The 20,655-nt window shown below is 36.5% G+C and overlaps 1 gene segment (V, D, J or C); it reads left to right on the top strand.

Moving 5' to 3' along the window:
- The first annotated feature begins 12,753 nt into the window (after nucleotides 1–12,753).
- LOC110743864 lies at nucleotides 12,754–14,049 on the top strand. The segment is given in 2 exon segments: nucleotides 12,754–12,928; nucleotides 13,149–14,049. Coding segments are annotated over 2 exon segments (474 nt in total).
- The last annotated feature ends 6,606 nt before the right edge of the window (nucleotides 14,050–20,655 follow it).

The following is a 20,655-nucleotide window of genomic DNA, read 5'->3' as shown; positions in this document are numbered from 1 at the left end:
AAAATGAAGTTTGCCACATCAATTGACTCTTACTCTCACGAAAGATTTCCCTGTAGCATGCAACACTGTTTGATAGCATTTTACTCAAAGTAGAACTTTTTTCAAAATTGGAGTCAGGATTAAAAGAAGGAGGTTAATGGTTATAAAAATACAGTTAGAAGAAACAAATTCCACTATTTGATAGTACAGTAGGGAAATTATGGTTAACAATAATTTACTGTATTTCAAAATAACTAGAAGAAGAGAATTGCAATGTTCCCCAAAACAAAGAAAAGAAAAATATTTCAAATACTGGATATCCCAATAACCCTGATTTGATCATTACACATTGTATACATGTATCAAATATCACAAATGCCCCCAAATACATACAACTATAATGAATTAATTTCACAATCTTTTTTTTTTTTCTTTTTGAGATGGAGTTTCGTTCTTGTTGCCCAGGCTGGAGTACAATGGCACAATCTCAGCTCACCACAGCCTCTGCCTCCTGGGTTCAAGTGCAGCCTCCGCCTCCCGGGTTCAAGCGATTCTCCTGCCTCAAGCTCCCGAGTAGCTGAGTTTACAGGCATGCGCCACCACACCCAGTTAATTTTGTATTTTTAATAGAGACGGGGTTTCTCCATGTTGGTCAGGCTGGTCTCAAACTCCAGACCTCAGGTGACCCGCCCACCTCAGCCTCCCAAACTGCTGGGATTACAGGTGTAAGCCACTGCGCCCAGTCTAATTTCAAAATCTTTTTTAAATTACTAAGAAAAATTTTTTTAAAAACAAAATTAAAGTTAATCATCTCAAAACCTGACGCTGCTTTATCAACTAAGTTTATGTAATAATCTAAATCCTTTGTTGTCATTTCAATAATGTTTACAGCATATTCATCAGAAGTAGATTCCATCTCAAGAAAGCAATTTCTGTGCTTATCCATAAAAAACAATTTATCGTTTGTTAAAGTTTTATCATGAGATTGTAGCAATTCAGTTACATCTTCAGACTCTACTTCTATTTATCTTGCTATTTTTAACACATCTGCAGTTACTTTCTCCACTAAAGTCTTGAACTTCTTGAAGTCATCCATTTGGGTTGGAATCATCTTCTTCCAAATTCTGACAACATTGATATTTTGATCTCCTCTTGCGCATCATGAATATTCTAAATGGCATCTAGAGTATGAATCCTTTCCAGAATTTCTTCAATTTACTTTGCCCAAATCCATTAAAATACAAGCACATTTTATTTTATTGCAACTATTTCTTGAAAACACTTTTTTAACCCATTGAATTGTCTTGGTATCTTGTTTGAAACTTAATTGAATATGAATTCGTGAATGTATTTCTATTTTGGTTCATTGATCTACAAGTTTTATTTTCACAAATACCAAACTGTTTTGATTACTGTTGTTTATAGTGTCTTGAAATCAGGTAGGGCGAGTCCTTCAATTGTGTTCCCTTTAAAAATAGTTTTAGTTATTCATTAAGGTTTATTTTTGCATTTTCATATAAATTTTAGAATTAGTTGGTCAATTTCTATAAAAAGGTCTGCTAAAATTTTTGGTGATATTGCATTGCACTTATAGAAAATTGGGGGTAGAACTGCCATCTTAAAGCTATTGAATCCTCTAATTCATGAACATGACATATCTATTCATTTATTAAGGTTCTTTAATTTTTGTCAGCACTGTTTTCGGACTTTTCAGTGCAGAGGTCATGGACATCTTTAAGAAAACAAAAAGACAGGCCATCGACTTGAAGAAACTATTTGAAACATGTAAATTATTCCAAAGTCTTGTGTACAGCATATGCAAAAAGCTCTTACAACTCAATAAAAGAGAAGAAAGGACCCAAGTTAAGAATTAGCAAAATATTTTCCCAGAATCTTCACAACAAAAAGATAAAAATGACCAATAAGCACATGAAAAGATGCTGTATATCAGGAGTCAACAAAATATGGCCCATGAGCCAAATTCAGCCATCCACCTACTTTCATAAAGCTTTATTTAAACACAGCGATGCTTGAGTTGTTTTTTTTTAATGTGTTACCAGTGTTACCAATGGCTTCTTTCATGCTGCAATGGCAGAACTGAGTAGTTGCCGTTGAGACTGAATCACCTGCAAGGTTTAAAATATTTTCTAATCAACCCTTTATAGAAAAAGTTTACTGACTCTTATGTCATTAATAATCAGGGAAGTGAAAGTTAATACAGTAATAAGATATATAGCCACTATATATAGTATATATATATATGCTCCTATATAGCCACTATGTTGGCTACAAATGAAAAGATGACTACTATACCAAGTGTTGACAAAGATGAAGTATAATTAACTAAGTTAGATCTATTTAAGGACATATTCTCTTTAGTGTGAAGACTTCTGCCCGATATGATGTTGCCATTATGCGAGGAAGGAGATCTCATGTAGTGACTCCATCTGACGGCCAATTTCTGCCTCTGAAGGAACCCCAGAGCAGTTGCGGTGTCACTGTTTCAGTAGCCCTGTTCTCTCTGGTACCTCCAGCATCCCAATCAGTTCCTCCAGATACGCCTGAGACATACCTGACCTCAGCAAGGACAAAATCTCCTTTCATCTGAAGAAACCATTGGCTTAAGAGGAAAACTCAGCCACTTATTTCAGTGTTCTGATAGATGCAGGGGTTGCTGAACAGTTTTAAGAAGCTGTAGGAAATTGTTTGATGGAAACTCCCTATAAGGCCACAAGGGGGCAATGCTTCTTCAAAGAAGATTAACATTTGTCCACATACACATATTCAGCAAGTAGCCAGAGATTATCCTTTTAAAATCTGGTAAATTATCTGCTAGTCTGTTTCAATTCACGTGTCTGTTTCATTCAGTGCCTCTATGCATTTACCTATTCATCTACCTAACTAGTATCTGTGTTTATTCCACTCTAACAGAGTGGAAAACTTTACTTTGGAAGTCAACACTTTTTGAATTATACATGTGATCCTTCAAGCCCACATTAACTTCTCTAGTATAACTTTACAATGTTTTCACCCATATACAGTCCAATATCCAGCCACACGAATCTGTGCCTAAAATTCCCTTATCCATTCTTTTATGGGGAAATCTATGGTTTGAGGCCCAGTTCAAGCATCTCGCCATCCGTACTCTTCTTTGACTGGGTCCAGAAACAGATTTCATCAATCTTTCCTTCATCACATCATCTAAACACACTGGTGTCTTTGGCAGGTTACATTGGCTGATACCTGAGTCTTGGGACTAGGTTGACTGAAGACTTGGACTATGTCTCTTTTGTGAATGAAATGAGGCCCAAGTACTGCCTAATTTAGTAGGCACTTAGTATACAGTATATATGTATTGAAGGTATTCATATATAAATTAAAAGAAAAGAAAGCACAACAAAACTTTAAACAACTTTTAAAAAGCGTTAAGAATTGCTACAGGGGAAAGCGTTTGGATTCTAGATTGAGGAACGTGGACCATCATCTCCTATTGGACTGGGATGGTGTTTTCTTTGAGTGGATTTGAGGTGACACCAAATACAAATACAAAAAAATCATTTTTGTGTTTCTGAAAAAAATGTGCTTCTCATCTTATTTTAACTTATATGATTTATAATACAGATCATTCCTATTTTAGGGCTGCTTTAGAATTTATCTTCAATTTCTGCCTGTGTATCCTGCTTGTGTTAACATCAAAAGTTGAATTTATCCTTTGTATTTTCATAGTTGACCCATTTTGAAGTGTGAAGAAAATATCGAATGTTTATTCAAACTCAGGATAAAAGGCACCAAAAGTGACTGCATTACTGGATTGTTATAGCTCTATTTCTTCTGTATTCTGCAGAATTTCTATCCTCCCTTATCCATTTAAAGATCACAGCTCCTCCAGAACAGATTATTTCAGTATTTGCTAATTTCTTTTTCTAGTTACATTAAAAACTATTTAATTTACTTAATCTATTTAGAAAAAATATGGAGAAAATATAAAATTGACTTACTTATGTTATATCATTTCTGAGGATCATCTAAAATATGGAATAAATACATCTGAAAAATTGTAATAAAATTTAAGTTCTCTGAGGACAAAAGGACCATATATTCTCTATGTTCTGATTCATGACCTTAGCTTGTAATGGGATATTATGTTCATTGTGTGGCCTCAATACACTTTATTATTATTCACAATAAAAAAGAAGTGCCACTGTACATGTTAATCTTGTGGTTTCACAGGAGTTCCTCTCTTCCACCATTGTAAAGTAAGGCCCTTTCTATTGACATATCCAGCCATCTTAAAGGTCTGAGGAAAAGTTGAGGGGGCTTGAGAGACAGAAATTCTAAACTGATACTTATCTGTGTGTAAAGAAAGGATTACTGATTCCCAAAGAATATATCTTCAGCAATTCTAAATTTGGACAAAGTGGGGGAAGTGCTTCCTTTCACAGAGATAGCTTTAAGTGAAAGCACTTGTGAAAGGGCGGTGCCTGTTGAAAGAATTCAGTTGAGGGTGAATTTACAGAGTTTCAGCTGGTTGGGAAGACTGGAAGACCACCTGGGCTGTCACTGAGCTCTGGTGCCAGGAGGAATGGACAAGATCTTAGGAGCATCATTTTTAATTCTGTGGCTTCAACTATGCTGTGAGTTATGGAAGAGAAACTCCAGGGTATGTTACTAACTTGGGTGGATGAGAAAATTGGGGTACAGACAAACTCAGGCAGGTAGACACTTTAAGAAGGAAATATTATTTGGGGGGCCTAATGACATTTTATCTCTCTAAGCAGGGGTGAGTGGCCAACAGAAGGAGAAAAGTGACCGGCAGCAGGTGAAACAAAGTCCTCAATCTTTGATAGTCCAGAAAGGAGGGATTTCAATTATAAACTGTGCTTATGAGAACAGTGCATTTGACTACTTTCCATGGTACCGACAATTCCCTGGGAAAGGCCCTGCTTTATTGATAGCCATACGTTCAGTTGAGAGCGAAAAAGAAGAAGGAAGATTCAAAATCTTCTTCAATAAAAATGCCAAGAACTTCTCATTGCATATCATGGATTCCCAGCCTGGAGACTCAGCCACCTACTTCTGTGCAGCAAGCACACAGTCCTCCCCAGGCACCTGAAGTCTGTACCCAAACCTGCAGTTGAGGCTCCAGCCAAACCCCTCAGTGGAAGCTTCCGTGGGCAGAGATGTAGACTGGTTTTCATCTGCATATGCAAGTGATAAATAACTATATAAACACTAGTGTGGCAGTATGAGAATGGTGATTAAATAAAAGAAACTAAGCTTAATAAATGACCATCTCTAACAAACTTTTTATTACAGTTAAAGAATTCGAAATTGTTATAAGCATCCAACCAGTTGTGGGGCAACTGGGACTTTTATGCCTTGCTGATGGGATGCAAATCACTATTACGACGTTGGAAAATCATTCGGCAGTTTCTTATAAATTGCTCTTAACATAGCACCAGAAATCCCACTCCTAAGTATTTATCTACAACAAATGAAAATATATCTTCACATGAGGACTTTCGTTTACAGCAGTTTTAACCATAATAGCCCCAAGCTGGAAACAATCCAAATGTCCATTAACTGGGGAATAGAAGAATAAATTGTGGTATATTCCTATAATGGAATACTACAGAGCAATAAAATGCAATAAGCTAGTGACATGGGTAACACATGATGGATCTCAGAAACTTTATGCTTCATTGAGTGAATGGTTAAATATACCTTGGTACATATCCACATAATGGAATATGATTCATCAATAAAAAGGCATGAACTATTGATGCATGCAACAACTTCGATGAATCTCAAGGGCGTTATGTTGAGTGAACAAAAGTCAATCTCAAAGGTGATATAACGTGTGATTTCACTTACATAACACTATCAATATGTAAAAATTACAGGACAGTGGTTGCCAGGAGTTATGGGTGGGGAGTGTGTAATATACAGGGAGTTTGTTTAGGGTAATGGATGGAATAGTTCTATATCCTGATTGTAGTTGTAGTTAGGGAAATCTATACATATGATAAAATGTCGTAAAAGTATATATCAAAAAAAGAGTGCACATAAAAATGGGTGAATCAGAATAAGATCTGTAGTTTAATAAATACTATTGTATCAATATCAGTTTTCTGATTTTGATACTAGTACATAATGTTAATGGTACGTAACTATGATTATGTAAAATGTTATCATTAGAGAAAGCTGGGTGAAATGTTCAAGAGAACTCTGCATTATTTTTGTAGCTTCTATGTGAGTCTAAAATTATTTCGAAATAAAAAGTAAGGATGTGGAAAAAAGATTTTTAATAAACATTTATAAATTTTTGGAATATAAAATTTTGGAATGTGGAATTTTGAAACATGGTTGGAACATAAACTGGGCAACCACTTTGGTGGATTTTCATAAAACTACATGCATTTCTACCACTACCCAGTGACATTACATCTAGACATTTACCCAAGAAAAATAAAGTCATGTCAACACAAAGACTTGTACAAAAATGTTCACAGCAGTTTTATTCGTAATAGCCATAAATTTGCGAAAATGTCCTTAAACAAGAGACTACATCAATAAATTGTGTCACACACATTCAATATTCATCAGAAATAAGATGCGCTGAACCACTGATACACGCAACAGTACAAACAAGCCTAAATTATATAATGTCCAGCAAAATTGCCAAATACAAAAGGGGACATACTGTTTGACTCAAGTTATGTGAATTTCTAAAGTAAACAAATTAATCCATGGTGAAATAAAGCCAAACAGTGATGACATCTGTGATTGGGAATTATTTGGGTGGGGCACAACGAATTTTCATAAGATAAAGGAAACGAAATGTTCTATTTCATGACAGGGTTGTGGTTTACAAGGCTGTTTGCAATTTTCAAAACTCATCTAACTCCATGCTTATGACTCATTTATTTCACTATATCAATTATACTTCAATTAAAAATAAAGTACAGAAATTAATCAAATAGGAAACAAAAACAAAATAATTAAGGGAAAATCCAATGCTGAATAAATTTGAAGAAATAAAAAAGTTAAATACTTGGTAATGTTGATAATAAGGAAAATAGAAAATAGTTAAAGAACACAGTACACTGAATTCTGGCCCCCAAAGATGTCCATGTCATAATCCCCAGAGTCTATGAATATGCTGCTTTACACAGTGTATTCGTTTTCTAGGGCTGCAGTAACAAAGTACCATGGACTGGATGGCTTAGAACAACAGAAATGTACTGTCTCCTGGTTCTAGTGGCCAAAAGTCTAGAATCAAGGTGTTGCAGAGCCATGCTCCCTCTGGGGCGCTAGGGAAGATTTGTTTCAGACCTCGCTCTGAGTATCTAATAGTAACAAGCACCCCTTAGCTTAGAGATGGTCATGTCCTCCCTGTGTCTCCTCCCATCGTCTTTCCTCTGTGTGTGTCTCTGTCTCTTCACATGACATTCTTTTCATAAGGGCACCACCAGTCTTATTGGATTAAGGGCCTACACTACTCCAGTAGGATCTCATTTCAACTTAACTAATGACATCGGCAATAACCCTGTTTCCCAAAAAGGTCACATTCTAAGCTTCTAGAGATTAGTACTTCAACATATGAATTTTCTGGGGATACAATTTAACCGAATAACATATAGCAAAAGGAACTTTACATATGTGATTAATTCAAGAACGTTGAAATGAGAAGATTTAGCTTCGGTTATCCAGGCAGACCCAATGTAACCACAGGCATCTCTATAAAAGGGAGGCAGTAGAGTCGGAATGAAAGAAAGCAATGTGATGAGAGAATGAGGACAGCCTCGAAGTTGGAAAAGGCAAAAAAAAAAAAAAAAAGACAGATTATTCCCCATAGCCACCAGAAGGAACTCAAACCTGCTAGTACCTTGATTTTAGCCCAATGAAACTGACTTTGGATTTATGACCTTCAGAATTGCCAAATAATAAATTTGTGTTGTTTTAAGCCACTGAATTTGTGGTAATTTCTTATGGCCATAATAGGAGACTAATAAATACAATAATAGGAGAGATTAAAAAGGAGACATGTCTGGAGATAAAGTAGAAACTAAAAAAAAAAAAAAAAAAAAAAAATTAGAAAATGTTAAGTACAATTTAAGCCAATAAATTTTAAAACTTTCAAAAGTAGAAATAATTTGAATGAAAAACATATACTACCAAAAGTAACTCAAGAAGAAATAGAAAAACTAAGTAGATTTATAATCATTAAAATTATTTGATAATTGGAAATGAAAATCACTAAAGATTCAGTAATACAAGGGAAATTTTTAACCTGCAGGTGCACCCACTACAAAATTAAAAGCAAGACACATGCTGGATGCATCTGTAAATAATATAACCGGTACAATTTTAGAAATTAAGGTTAGATGGGGAACTCTTACATATAAATAAGAAAACATCCAAAATAAGAAGAGACAAGGATATAAAAAGGCAATTCAAAAAGAAGAAATAGGAATGGCCACTAAAAATGTAAAACATCAACTTCCACAGAACTCAAGGAAATCAAATTAAAATAAAGTATTGTTTCATTTCTACTAGATCAACAAAATCTAAAATGTCTGATAACATTAAATATTGGTAGGAATATATGGAGATGAAGCTATTACACTTTTCCAGATGAAAAAAAACACCACACAGAGAACTTAGAACAATTTGCCTAAACTAGTTATGAATAGGCATATATCTAACAATCCAGCAATACAAATTTCTGATATCTACATTCAAGGTAGTCAATATGTAAACTAGGAGGCATTTACAAGGATGCTCCCTCTTTAAAAATAAGTGTAATCAATAGTGGAATGAAAAAATAGTGGTTTTGTCATACAATGGAAGTATTAGCTATTACAAGCAAAGAAGTGGTTCTATACATATTTTCTTAGATAAATCTTACCAATAAAATGTTGGATGTAAAAGCAGAATGATACATACTGCATGGCACCATTAATAAGAAATCTCAAAATACAAAATAATGCAGTATATTGTTTTGTAATACATACCTGTAAGGTTAAATTCTTTTTTTTTTTTTTTTTTTTTTTTTTTGAGACGGAGTCTCACTCTGTCGCCCAGGCTGGAGTGCAGTGGCGCGATCTCGGCTCACTGCAAGCTCAGTCTCCCGGATTCACGCCATTCTCCTGTCTCAGCCTTCCGAGTAGCTGGGACTACAGGCACCCGCCACCACGCCCAGCTAATTTTTTTTTTTTTTTTAATTTTTTGTATTTTCAGTAGAGATGGGGTTTCACCGTGTTAGCCAGGATGATCTGGATCTCCTGACCTCGTGATTTGCCCACCTCGGCCTCCCAAAATGCTGGGATTACAGGCGTGAGCCACAGCGCCCGGCCTGTAAGGGTTAAATTCTAAAAGACATGTGTGGAATCTTCCCAAGAGTGATTACAATCTTTAAAAGAGTAAACGGAAAAAGGACTATTGTTCTAGCTTTGTCTGAAATGTTTGAGAAAATCTGAAATGTAGAGAGAGAGAGAATATTTTTAGAAAACATAACAAAATTCATCATCTGTTTATCTGTTTATTCTCATCGCTGGATACAAAGGTATCTGCTATATGATTTTCTGTACTTTTTCTCATTATAATTATTTCATAAATTTAAAAAATAATTTTTAAATGGTTTACAACAACCACAGTTTTTACTATCTTCACCAGTCCACAGAATGGAGAATAGCACCTTCATTACCTACGATTTTGTCAGATGTATTTCTGGTAGGCCACATAAATGGCAATAAAAAATCAGTTGGAAAAAATCTCTAATTTATGAATAAAAGGATGTTCAACCTGAAATAAACAACCCAAGACTCTTTCCCCTGAACCACAATGCATACTGTTTCAATACATAAAAAGAGGAGGTGGAAACAAATCCAATTAGTTACCTCTTAGCAATGGGAGATGTGCCCACAAAATGTCAGCATTTTGTGAATATTAACTCCCCTGGGCTCTCAAAGTTTATTTTACTTCCTTTTCTAGCAGTTTGAAAAATCGAAGAAGAAATTGGAATAGTATTTATGTCTGATTAGAGTGGCTTTCATTGGACTGAAATATTGAAGAATAAAGTAGAATACAGTGCCTAGGTTGGAATTCGTGGTCAGCATGAGAGGAGGGCTGTTGTCAAGTACATGAGAGAGAGGAAGAATTGGGAAGAGCTGGGAGCCTCAACAGGGATTCTGTGGCTTCTTACAGATGTGAGTTTGGGGATTTCTACAAAGAACCGGGAAGAGTCTGAGGACAGTTTGCCGTAGAATAACTCAATTATTCCCATTGGGATTTCTTTATGGGGCAGTCCAACAAAAATACAGCTTTTGGAATTTGGTGCTTTGACATAGACTGCTTGATCAGATGAAGTTTCAGCATAAAGTGGAAAAGAATCTTCATTCTTTCAATGTCCAAAGAGGGAAATATTTTTATTTTGAAAATTTATACTATTAATAGTTTTGAATATTTTTACTGATAAAGCAGCATTTTGTGAGAGGCTTTGTCTTCCTGATAACTATTAAAAATTATAGAATTGCACTAAAAAGTACACATGCACTCATGACAACAGCATGGCTAAAGATTTGAATTCAGAGTGCCCATGGATTCTCCCATCCTAGAACTTCTAATAAAAGTAAGCATAGACTTCCAGTAGAAATAATAGGCCTTCGCTGCTACTGTTGACACTAGAATTCACAACTTGAGAAAATACTGAACTTGGGAGTCTTTTTTTAAAAATCTCATTTGTCTGAGCTGATGCTTTGCCATTGTGAAGTTGCCAGTTCCCTTGGTTTGATGCGTAAGTAGGAAGGACGGGAGGTGATGACTTCTGGTTTGTCTCCTGTGTCGAGGTCTAGGATTGGTGAGCAGCTTCACCTTAGACTCAGGTTGATAGTAAGTGAACAATCAAAACATGAATGAATATTTGCCATCAAAGCCATGATTCATAATAAATTGGTTTCAGATAAGCCCCTCAGATTTATCACAGATCAGTTTCCTAAACTTGGAAATTTTAAATGATTCATTTCCTTTTAAGAATTCCTTCAATATTGTTTCATGCATGTCCTTTACCAGATATAATCCTTTGTCATTTGTTAATTAAGTTATAAGAAAGGGCAAAACAATGTTTAAGATAGAACCAATTTCCCCACCGAGGGGTTATCACAGCACATTAACACTTGACCCACCCAGAAACCACATTTCAGAGGCAGCTTCTATGCAGAACGGTGGGATCCTGCACCTATACTGTCAGGGTACAAAGCAGGGCTATTTGAACAGGAGGGAAATCCTGCCATCATACTGGTTCCCAGTCTACTGTGGGTATTAATGGTCTCCATCTACTTAAGTGCAAATAATTGCAAACCAGAGCATGGCTACCTGTCTGCACTCAGAGGTGAAATGGACAGAGGAGTAGATGTCTCAAACAATGAGAAACTCTTCCCTGCACCATTCAGTGATATGCTATTTTCACCTTTATAAAAGAACTGGAAATGTTTTAGACCTTGTCTGCACTTTCTTTCTTAGCTATCTCTTGGTCCCTTTATATTAATTCATCCATTAAGACAGTGAAACTAGGGGCTGGGTTCACACATAAAATCCCAGGACTTTGGGAAACCAAGATAAGATCACTTGAGGCCAGGAGTTTGAGACCAGTCTGGGCAACGTAGAGAGACTCCATCTCTACAAAATGAAATAAAAAATTAGCCAGGCCTGGTAGCTCACAACTGGAGTCCTAGCCATTTGAGAGACTGAAGTGACAAGATTACTTGAGCCTAGGAGTTCCAGGCTGCAATGAGTTATGACCGTGCCACTGCACTTCAGTCTGGGTGACAGAGAGAGACCCCAACTCTAAAATAAAAATTTTTCAATTTAAAATTTTAAAAAAGACAATGAAATCACATGGAGGATTAACATCTAAATTCCATACAATCACATAACAGAATATAAAAAATTCAGCCACCAACTTCTGTGGTATTCACATGCATGAAGTTCTTGCAACCTTCAGATAACACGTTCTGTGGGAGTATATTATAGCATTGTATCACAGAGAGATCTTGTATGCTTATCATGACAAACAATATCTTATGCTTATCATTAAAATTTTTAAAAATGCCCAGCCACAGAATGTAACAAGTGAGACTGAATACTTTGGATCAATGGGATAGAAAATGTGATGTCAGGACAATTCTAGGACACATGATCTAGGCAGTACAATTCTACTTGTGAAGGCAATGGACTGAATATACTGATTCTCCTCAGTCTAGTAAATAAAACTTAGTGTCAGATTTTGAAATGATTACATTTTATTCCTATTCTAATTTCATAAAAAATCAAACAACTGAGCAGCTTCCAGGAAAGTCAAGAAGGACTTATTTTTATCATTTGATTTTGAAGTAGCTTTACTTATTACAGAACTTAACTAGGGCCCTAGAACTCAGTAAGGAGGAAGAAAGAGATGCAGTAATTGTTTAGAATAGGACTGCCTTTCACAGAGAAAGTCAAATATCTGAGTATTTTTCTTTTAAATTTAATTCATTTCTGATGGCAAAAAGTAAATATATGCTAAATGAATATTATCAATGTATGTCAACTGGTTCAACTGCAGTTCCCCTCAGCTACAACCCTCAATACAAATTGCTTTTCTTATATCCGTTTTCTAGGTTCTGTCTATCCTAATGACTATGTGTTAATAACTAGACAAAGTAAAGATTCGGTGAACTGTGACATTTTCCTCATTTCCTGCATAGCCATGTAGTCTATGAACATGAGACTCAATTTCCTGTTTGGGGAGATAGCATCAGAACTCAGGAACTACGTATGCACACCACAGGGCCCTTGTGGGTACTGAACTTGGAGCGTCAGGCAGCACAACTCACATTTGTGCAGAGAGCTACATGCCACATGCTGTTCTCCAGCTTGCTGTGCATATTTGTGGCCTTCAGCTACTCTGGTATGGATGGTTCCAAATGTGGGTAAAAATGTTAAGGATGGAAGGATTACAAACAGACATGTGGTGTTTCTCATGGATTTGAGGAGGAAAGGAGAAATTGGAAAAAGGCGAGCATACTATGATTTTAGTTTGGTTTGTCTCTGGGTCCTAAATTAGTCTAGTTCCTACGATATTCACTCTATCAAAGGATCAGCTCTGTTTTCTGATTTTTTTCCCACAGGATTCAGTGTGGCCCAGAAGGTTACTCAAGCCCAGTCATCAGTATCCATGCCAGTGGGGAAAGCAGTCACCCTGAACTGCCAGTATGAAACAAGTTCGTGGTCATATTACCTTTTGTGGTACAAGCAATTTCCTGGCAAAGAGATGATTTTCCTTATTCGCCAGGGTTCTTCTGAACAGAATGCAAGAAATGGTCGCTATTCTGTCAACTTCGAGAAAGCAGCTAGCTCCATCGCCTTAACCATTTCAGCCTTACAGCTAGAAGACTCAGCAACGTACTTCTGTGCTCTCTGGGAACTCACAGTGTTTGAAGTGATAGTAAAAGCAAAACAAAAACCCTAGGGCTCGACAAGAGAACCCTCTACTATGCATCCTTTGCTACAGGAGCCGATTTGAAGTGCACACCTGCAGATCTCAGGCAAGAGAGGGTAGTGACTGTGGTCTGTGGATTTAATCTGTGGTCTGGATCAGATGAGTTAATTCTAAGTAAAACCTCCTTCTATCTCATTTGGAAACAGGTGTTCAGAGCAACTGCTTCTAATACTTTAATTTTTACTGAAAATAGATCATACGGAAAACGTGTAAAGTTGTCTAAAGTTGGAAAGACTTCCACATAATAAATTAAAGTGGCAGTTTCACTTAACGATGCTCACAGCAAAAATCTGGGTCTAGTTATCTTGAATCATAATAAAAATCATTTCCTTAGCCCTTTCCTCTTAGGCTTTATGTCAATTAGGGTACAATCAGGGAAGCAGAACCATCATGAAAGATGTAGAATAAGATTAATTATAAGGATTAGACCTCATGCAATTGCTGGAGCTGGTGGTTCTCACAAGTTACTTAGTTGTTTATGTTTTTATGAAATTATAACAGGAATAAAATGTAATATTTTCAAAATCTGACATTGAGTTTTATTTACTAGGCTGAAGAGGATCGTATTATCTATCTTACGCCTCTACAAGTAGAATAGTAATTTTTGTGATCATGTGTCCCAGAATTCATCCGATATCAAGACATTTCTATCCCATTGATCCAAAGTATTCAATCTCACTTGTTAAATTCTGTGGCTGGGCATGTTTTTTATTTGTAAAATAAAGTCATGATAAGCATGCCAGATTTCTATATGATACAATGCCATAATCTGCTCTTTTTACTCCTACGCAAAGCTATTGTCTTTGCATCTAGTATTGAGCCTGAATTTACTCTAGGTCAACTAGATTCACATTTGGGAAGGAGAGTTGAATGTGGACAAGAGCATGCAAAAACTGATTTGTAAAGACATTTTGGAACCCATGGTGACAGGTGGAACCCATGAGGACAAACTAAAACTTGTCTCTTACCTCCTTCAATCTCATAGTGTTGGTGACCTTCAGAAGAAATGGTGTTATTTGCTATCTTGTTCCCTGGGGACTTGGCCCAAGAAAAAGAGAAGCTGAAAGAGGACCTGGGGGCAGTGGGGGAGTTGTGAATCAACAATAAGATGAGTTAGCAGATCAGTAGCAACATGTGTGAGTTGCCACCGTTCCTGGAGCCTGGCACCTGTCTTGCACAATTTTTTTCAACTTAATAGAGAATAATATAGGGAAGGATTTTCTTAGAAATATATTTCCAGGTAGTTACGATGAGACAGTACGAAGTTACCACAATACCCCTACCTTGTAAACTTGACATCCGTATGCACCTCTTTTCATAACACTTAGCTTTCAAATAAAGACAATTTTAAAAAGCATGCCACTTACATGCCACTTATTCTTCACTCAACCACAATACTCCTAACTCCCACCAAAGAGAATTACAAAGCCATTTATTCATCTCGGGTGATGGCCCTTCTCCTCTTCTAGCTGAGTCACGCTCTCCCGTTGATATCCTGTAGTTTAGCTTCTGACATTTAACAAGATATGTGATTAACTTATTCACATATCTTTCACTATTATGTATAGACAAATGGGAGGAGAGTAAAAAATGGTTAACATGTATTTTAATATTTTCATATCACAATGAAAAGGAAATGTTTATAACAGTATGGTCTTTTTATCCACAAATGATCTCATGGTTGTAGCTGGTTTCCATAACTATCTCTTCCATTACCCATTTCATAACCTGTTTGTATTCAGCAAGCACCTCCACTGGTACACTTGACTTTCTATAAAACAAGCTCCTTGGTCAGGAGCAATGCTATACAGAATGCCATAAAGTTGAGTAAGGAATTCTCTAAGTCCACCACTGTGATTTTGCCCGAAGCACTGCAGATGTGGAAGGAAAGTCCATATTCGGAATGTCTAGGTGGAATAAAACAAAGCAAAACTTGCCAGCAGCCAGAGAAAGTTGATATATCATGTTCTGGGAAATGTCTTTAAGAATGCTTGCTGAATTCTCATCAAAATCGACAGAAGCTAAAGAGGAAAAAAGTATTTTTAAAGTACTTATAAAACAAACAAAAAAAACCTCTCTAGCTAGCTTCCCATGAACATAAGAGTCTAATTTTTAAACCCTTTGTCAAAAATCATTGTTAAAAAGGTGGAAAGTCAGTACACAGATTGGAAAGTTATATTTACATTGACATATTTCTGAAAAAGATTCAAATGCAGAATACATAAAAAACTTGTACAAGTCAATAAGCAATGATAATACAATACAAATGGCCAAAACTTGAAGAGATATTTCAGAAATATGATATCTAATAGTAATAAGCATACATTAAAAGCACTTAATATAATTACTCATTAGGAAAATGAAAATGAAACCCACTGAGTGATCCTCCTGTGCCCCTTCAGCACCACAATTGTATTAATGTAGCCAGGAGGAAATGACCACGAGAGGATAATGAAAAATAGTGACTACTCCCAGGGGAAGAGATGGCCAAGTAGGTTTTCTAGAAACTTCTGTTAAATTAAGTTTAGCCTAAAGCTGCCTCCTGATTTATTTTAAGCTCAGGGCAAAGGTTGCTCCATACACAGTGCCCCGTAACCTAACAGGATGCATAAACAGGCTGCAGTCTACTCTCTACAAATCCCTAAGTTTTGGCCTTAGGTGGCCAACGGTTCAAATCACATTCAAATAAGGCAAATGCCAAGCTTTAACCAATCCATCTGTTTCTGCACCTTACTTCCTTTTTCTATAAGTCACTTTACTTTTTCTGTCCATAAATATTCTTTGACCATGTGGCAGTGCCAGAGTCTCTCTGAATCTGTTCTGGTCTAGTGGGGGGCTGCCTGAATCTCTAATCGTTCTTTGCTCAATTAAACTCCGTAAAATTTAATTTGTCTAAAGTTTTTCTTTTAACACTCCCATCATTGAACCACATCTCAATGAAGCAGTGCTAGTAACAGGTTCAGACTGAACACTGAAGGAAAAGCAGGTTTTACTAGGAAAGAAGAAAGTTGATATCCATTGGCCATACTATATGTCAGGCACTATTTATACATTTCAAATTCATTACCTAATTTAAGCATCGTACACCCTACGAGATAGGTTTTAGTGTTCCAGTTTTTCATATTTGGGAAATGAGACACAACTTTTCCTAACTTTGAAAAGCATCTCTAACTAAAGTCAAGCAGGGTGTAACATCTTAAAGGGCTCCTATAAAGCAAAGTTTGGACTATGGAGAAGCAAACAGCCCCAAAGCAGCAGCATTGGCTTTCTCAGTGAGGATGACAAGATGCCAAACCTAGGCACAAATTGCCTCAGGATCAACAGATGGAGGAAATAATCAACTAAGCATTTAAGAGTGCTGAATGTCTCAGTGAGTCTCTTCTACAGTAGTGTGCTATGAAGCGCAAGAGGGTAGAGGGAAAGATGAGATACTATTCCTTAAACACTCCAAGCGGGCTTCCATATCAAGGCCTTTGCCCACTATGCCTGCAATGCTATACCCCCACCAGACTTCATGGTGTACCTCTGAACTCCTCTACGTCTTTACACAAAGTTCGCCACCTTGTGAAGCCTTTATCGAAATCTTTCTATTATATTTTCCTTTTTGAGAATCAGGCTCTAGCATATTCCATGCATTGAGAACTAAAGCACCAAGTTCTGAAGCACTGCCACCTGGTGTCCCGCTAAACTATTTGGTGAGGTTTACGTGGCCTCCCTGCTGCCCTCCAGTGTTCATGGGCTAAGCTATGGTGAAGCCTGGTTGCAACAGGAGCTAACATTTCTGAACCAATGTCAGTAACCTTCCCATTGTAGTGATCACGTGAGATAGGATTCAGCAGAACTGGCTGTGATTTTTTTTTTATTTCATTAAAAAAAAATGGTTTAGGGCTGGTTTAGGCTAATAGAATACCTTGGCAACAAAGGTTGGCATTATTGCACAAGGTGGGAAGTTTTTCTCTATGAAGTGAGAGTTTGCCTACTGCTCTGTCTTTTACTGTAATATAGAAATATCCTAAGAAGTGAGAACAAGAGTCAATGATGGATAAAAATAAGCCATTGTAGGGAACACTGTATAGCATGCTCTCTCCGTCTTATCATATACCTCCCAACCTCCCAATACAGCACCATAATGCGACTGATTTCCCGCTAACAGTAAGAAACGTGATAGAACATGGATATTTATTATAGTACATAAAATATGCTATGCAAATTGCAAAATGCCCCTCGGAAAAATACTGAATTTTATCTTGTAGATAGACTGTACTGCAATTTCAGATGGTGCCTCCCAATCCCCCAATATTTTCTATATTGAATGCATCTGGTACAGAAATTATCGAACTAGATGATTATTCAGTTGGTGAAAAAGTAATTTCTGTTTTTTCCATTACTTATAATGTAATGGCATAACCATTACATAGGCTTGGATTGGATTTCTGGACCTACCACTCATTGGTTGAATTATCTTAAGCAAATCACTTAATAACTTTAATGCTTCAATTTCCTTATCCCTACAATGTGGATATCGATAGTACTTACTACAAAGGGTTATTTTGAGAAATAAATAAAATGACAAATGCCAATGCTTAGCCCAGTACCAACAAAAAGCTACTGGTGACTTACAGAAAAGGAAATTGAATATGAGAGAGATTAAATGTCTTGCCTAGCATCACAAAGTGTCAGAGATGAGCCTTCCCTCCATACCTTATTTAGAGAAGATTTCTTTTCTCAACCCAAGAATAACTCTCTAACTCATTACAGTGTTATACTGTCTTTATAGAGCTTCTCACTGTATAGAATTATCTTATTTTGTAAAACTACTTATTTAATTTCTTCTCCCTGCACTCTAGCCCCTTTTCTATCTCTTCACTACCATGTTCTCTATGCCTGGAACAATGCCTAGCACACTGGAGACACACTCAATATATGTTTGTTGAATGAATGCACAAAAGGTAAAATTATGTCCAGAGTCCATGCAAATCAAATATTAATATACAAGTTTAAGCTGGATTTATGTTTGTGTTATTTATCCAGAATTGTCAAGATTTCGTCCCATAACTTTCTTAATGTAATATTTAAATATGTAAGTGCTAAATAGTTGAATACTAGCTTTGGTTTATCTACATTGGTTTACTTTTACACTTTGGGGGAATTAATAAATAATCTTACTAAAAATTTTATCTATCAATCCCTCACTTTACTCACTGGGGAGATGAGGTGGAAAAAACTTTGAGGCATTTTTCTCTGTAGTGCATGCATCTTATCTTTTATGTTGCAAAAGTTTTTCAGAGGACTCATGTATATGTATATATTTCTATGTTTTAAAAAATTCTGTGCACACACACACACTCCTTACATTAGAGTAGATATACAGGCCTACTATTTGCTCAAAACAGAGAAAGTAAATTGACCTTGTTTCCCTTTACTATCAGGGTGAGTGAATTTAGAATCCTCCCTTGATATATTAGGCTGTTAAGAATGATAAAGCTTGATATTACTAGTTGAGTTGTCCTGCGGCCAAAGTGGGGAGGAAGGAAACTAGGATCATGCACTCTTCCAGAAAGAGAATCTCACTGTTTACTTTCCCTGTAAGGCCGTATTTAGTTGCCAACAGGCTTGGCCTTTACCTCAGGTCAAATGTGTGGCTCTACCTTGTAGGAGTCTGTCCTACTATTATAGATAGAGGAATTCTCGCTGCCGTTAGACGTATGCCCTTCTTGGTCTGGACACTGCTCCTCCAAGATGTGGGTGAATTTATCAGTGGATCAGTATTCTCCCCAGAAATGAGCTCCACAGCATGTAGGCTTTCTGAGTGATTGTGGCTATGCCTTCACTTGCCTAAGATGAAGTTATCTGAATGCTGTGATCTGGAGAAGAAACTACCTTGATTAGAATGTCTTGTTTGTCTACAGCAAAGACTTAGAACCAACCCAAATGTCCATCAGTGATAGACTGGATTAAGAAAATGTGGCACATATACACCGTGGAATACTATGCAGCCATAAAAAAGTATGAGTTTATGTCCTCGACAGGGACATGAATGAGGCTTGAAACCATCATTCTCAGCAAACTATCACAAGACCAGAAAACCAAACACTGCATGTTCTCACTCGTCAGTGGGAGTTGAACAATGAGAACACATGGACACAGGGAGGGGAACATCACACACTGGGGTCTGTCGGGGGCTGGGGGACTAGGGAAGGGATAACATTAGGAGAAATACCTTATGTAGGTGACAGGTTGACGGGTGCAGCAAATCACCAGGGCATGTATATACCTATGTAACAAAACTGGACATTCTGCACATGTACCCCAGAACTTAAAGTATAATTAAAAAAAAAAAAAAAAGAATGGCTTTTTTGTCTAGCAACCATCCCTAACTCTAGTCCTCATGCTTCTGAACTAGGATTCGTTATTGAGGCTTCCAGGATTTCCTTTACCACCCATACCTTTATCTCCTTTCCTGGGAAGGAAAGCTAGAAGTTAACCATTGAGATACGTTCTAATCCTGTTCTAATTTTTTAGAACATGATTTAAATGTATGTGGAAAGTGCTGTCCCCTGATATTACTACAAACCCCATGCTGTTTCCTTTTCTTATTTCAGTTGTTCACTGGAAAGGTTCACTTCATACACAAAATACCTAGAGGTTGAATTTATATTCTGAAAAAATTAATTAATGCTCTCTTATACTATTAAATTTTCCTTGGATGTATCTTACTTCTCCAATTATATTTTGGGCTCACAGCAAACAGGGAATGTTGCTTTGTAATTTTTTTTCTTTCTTTTCCTCTCCCGTAGATGAGGCTATAGCTTTGTAATTTTTAATTCCTCAGAGCTCCTAGGAAAATTCAAAGCACAAAAATTACTGTTTAAAAACTACATGTATATTGAATCAAACTAACATTATATCTGGACTGTGACAGAAGCAAGACAGCACGATTCTTATTTACTTTTAAACAAGTTTATTGGAGTATGTTTACATTCCATAAATTCATCCATTTTGAATGTATGGTTCAATGATTTTTAATTAATAACTGATTTATGAAACCATTACCATAATCTATTTGTAAATACTTTTCAACACTCTGGAAAGATCCCTCATGCCAAACTATAGTTAATCTCTAACCCAACTCTGGC

The sequence above is a fragment of the Papio anubis genome, chromosome 7 (assembly GCF_008728515.1).
Source record: "Papio anubis isolate 15944 chromosome 7, Panubis1.0, whole genome shotgun sequence".
Lineage (NCBI taxonomy): Eukaryota > Metazoa > Chordata > Mammalia > Primates > Cercopithecidae > Papio > Papio anubis.
This window is presented reverse-complemented; position numbering and strand designations above follow the sequence as displayed.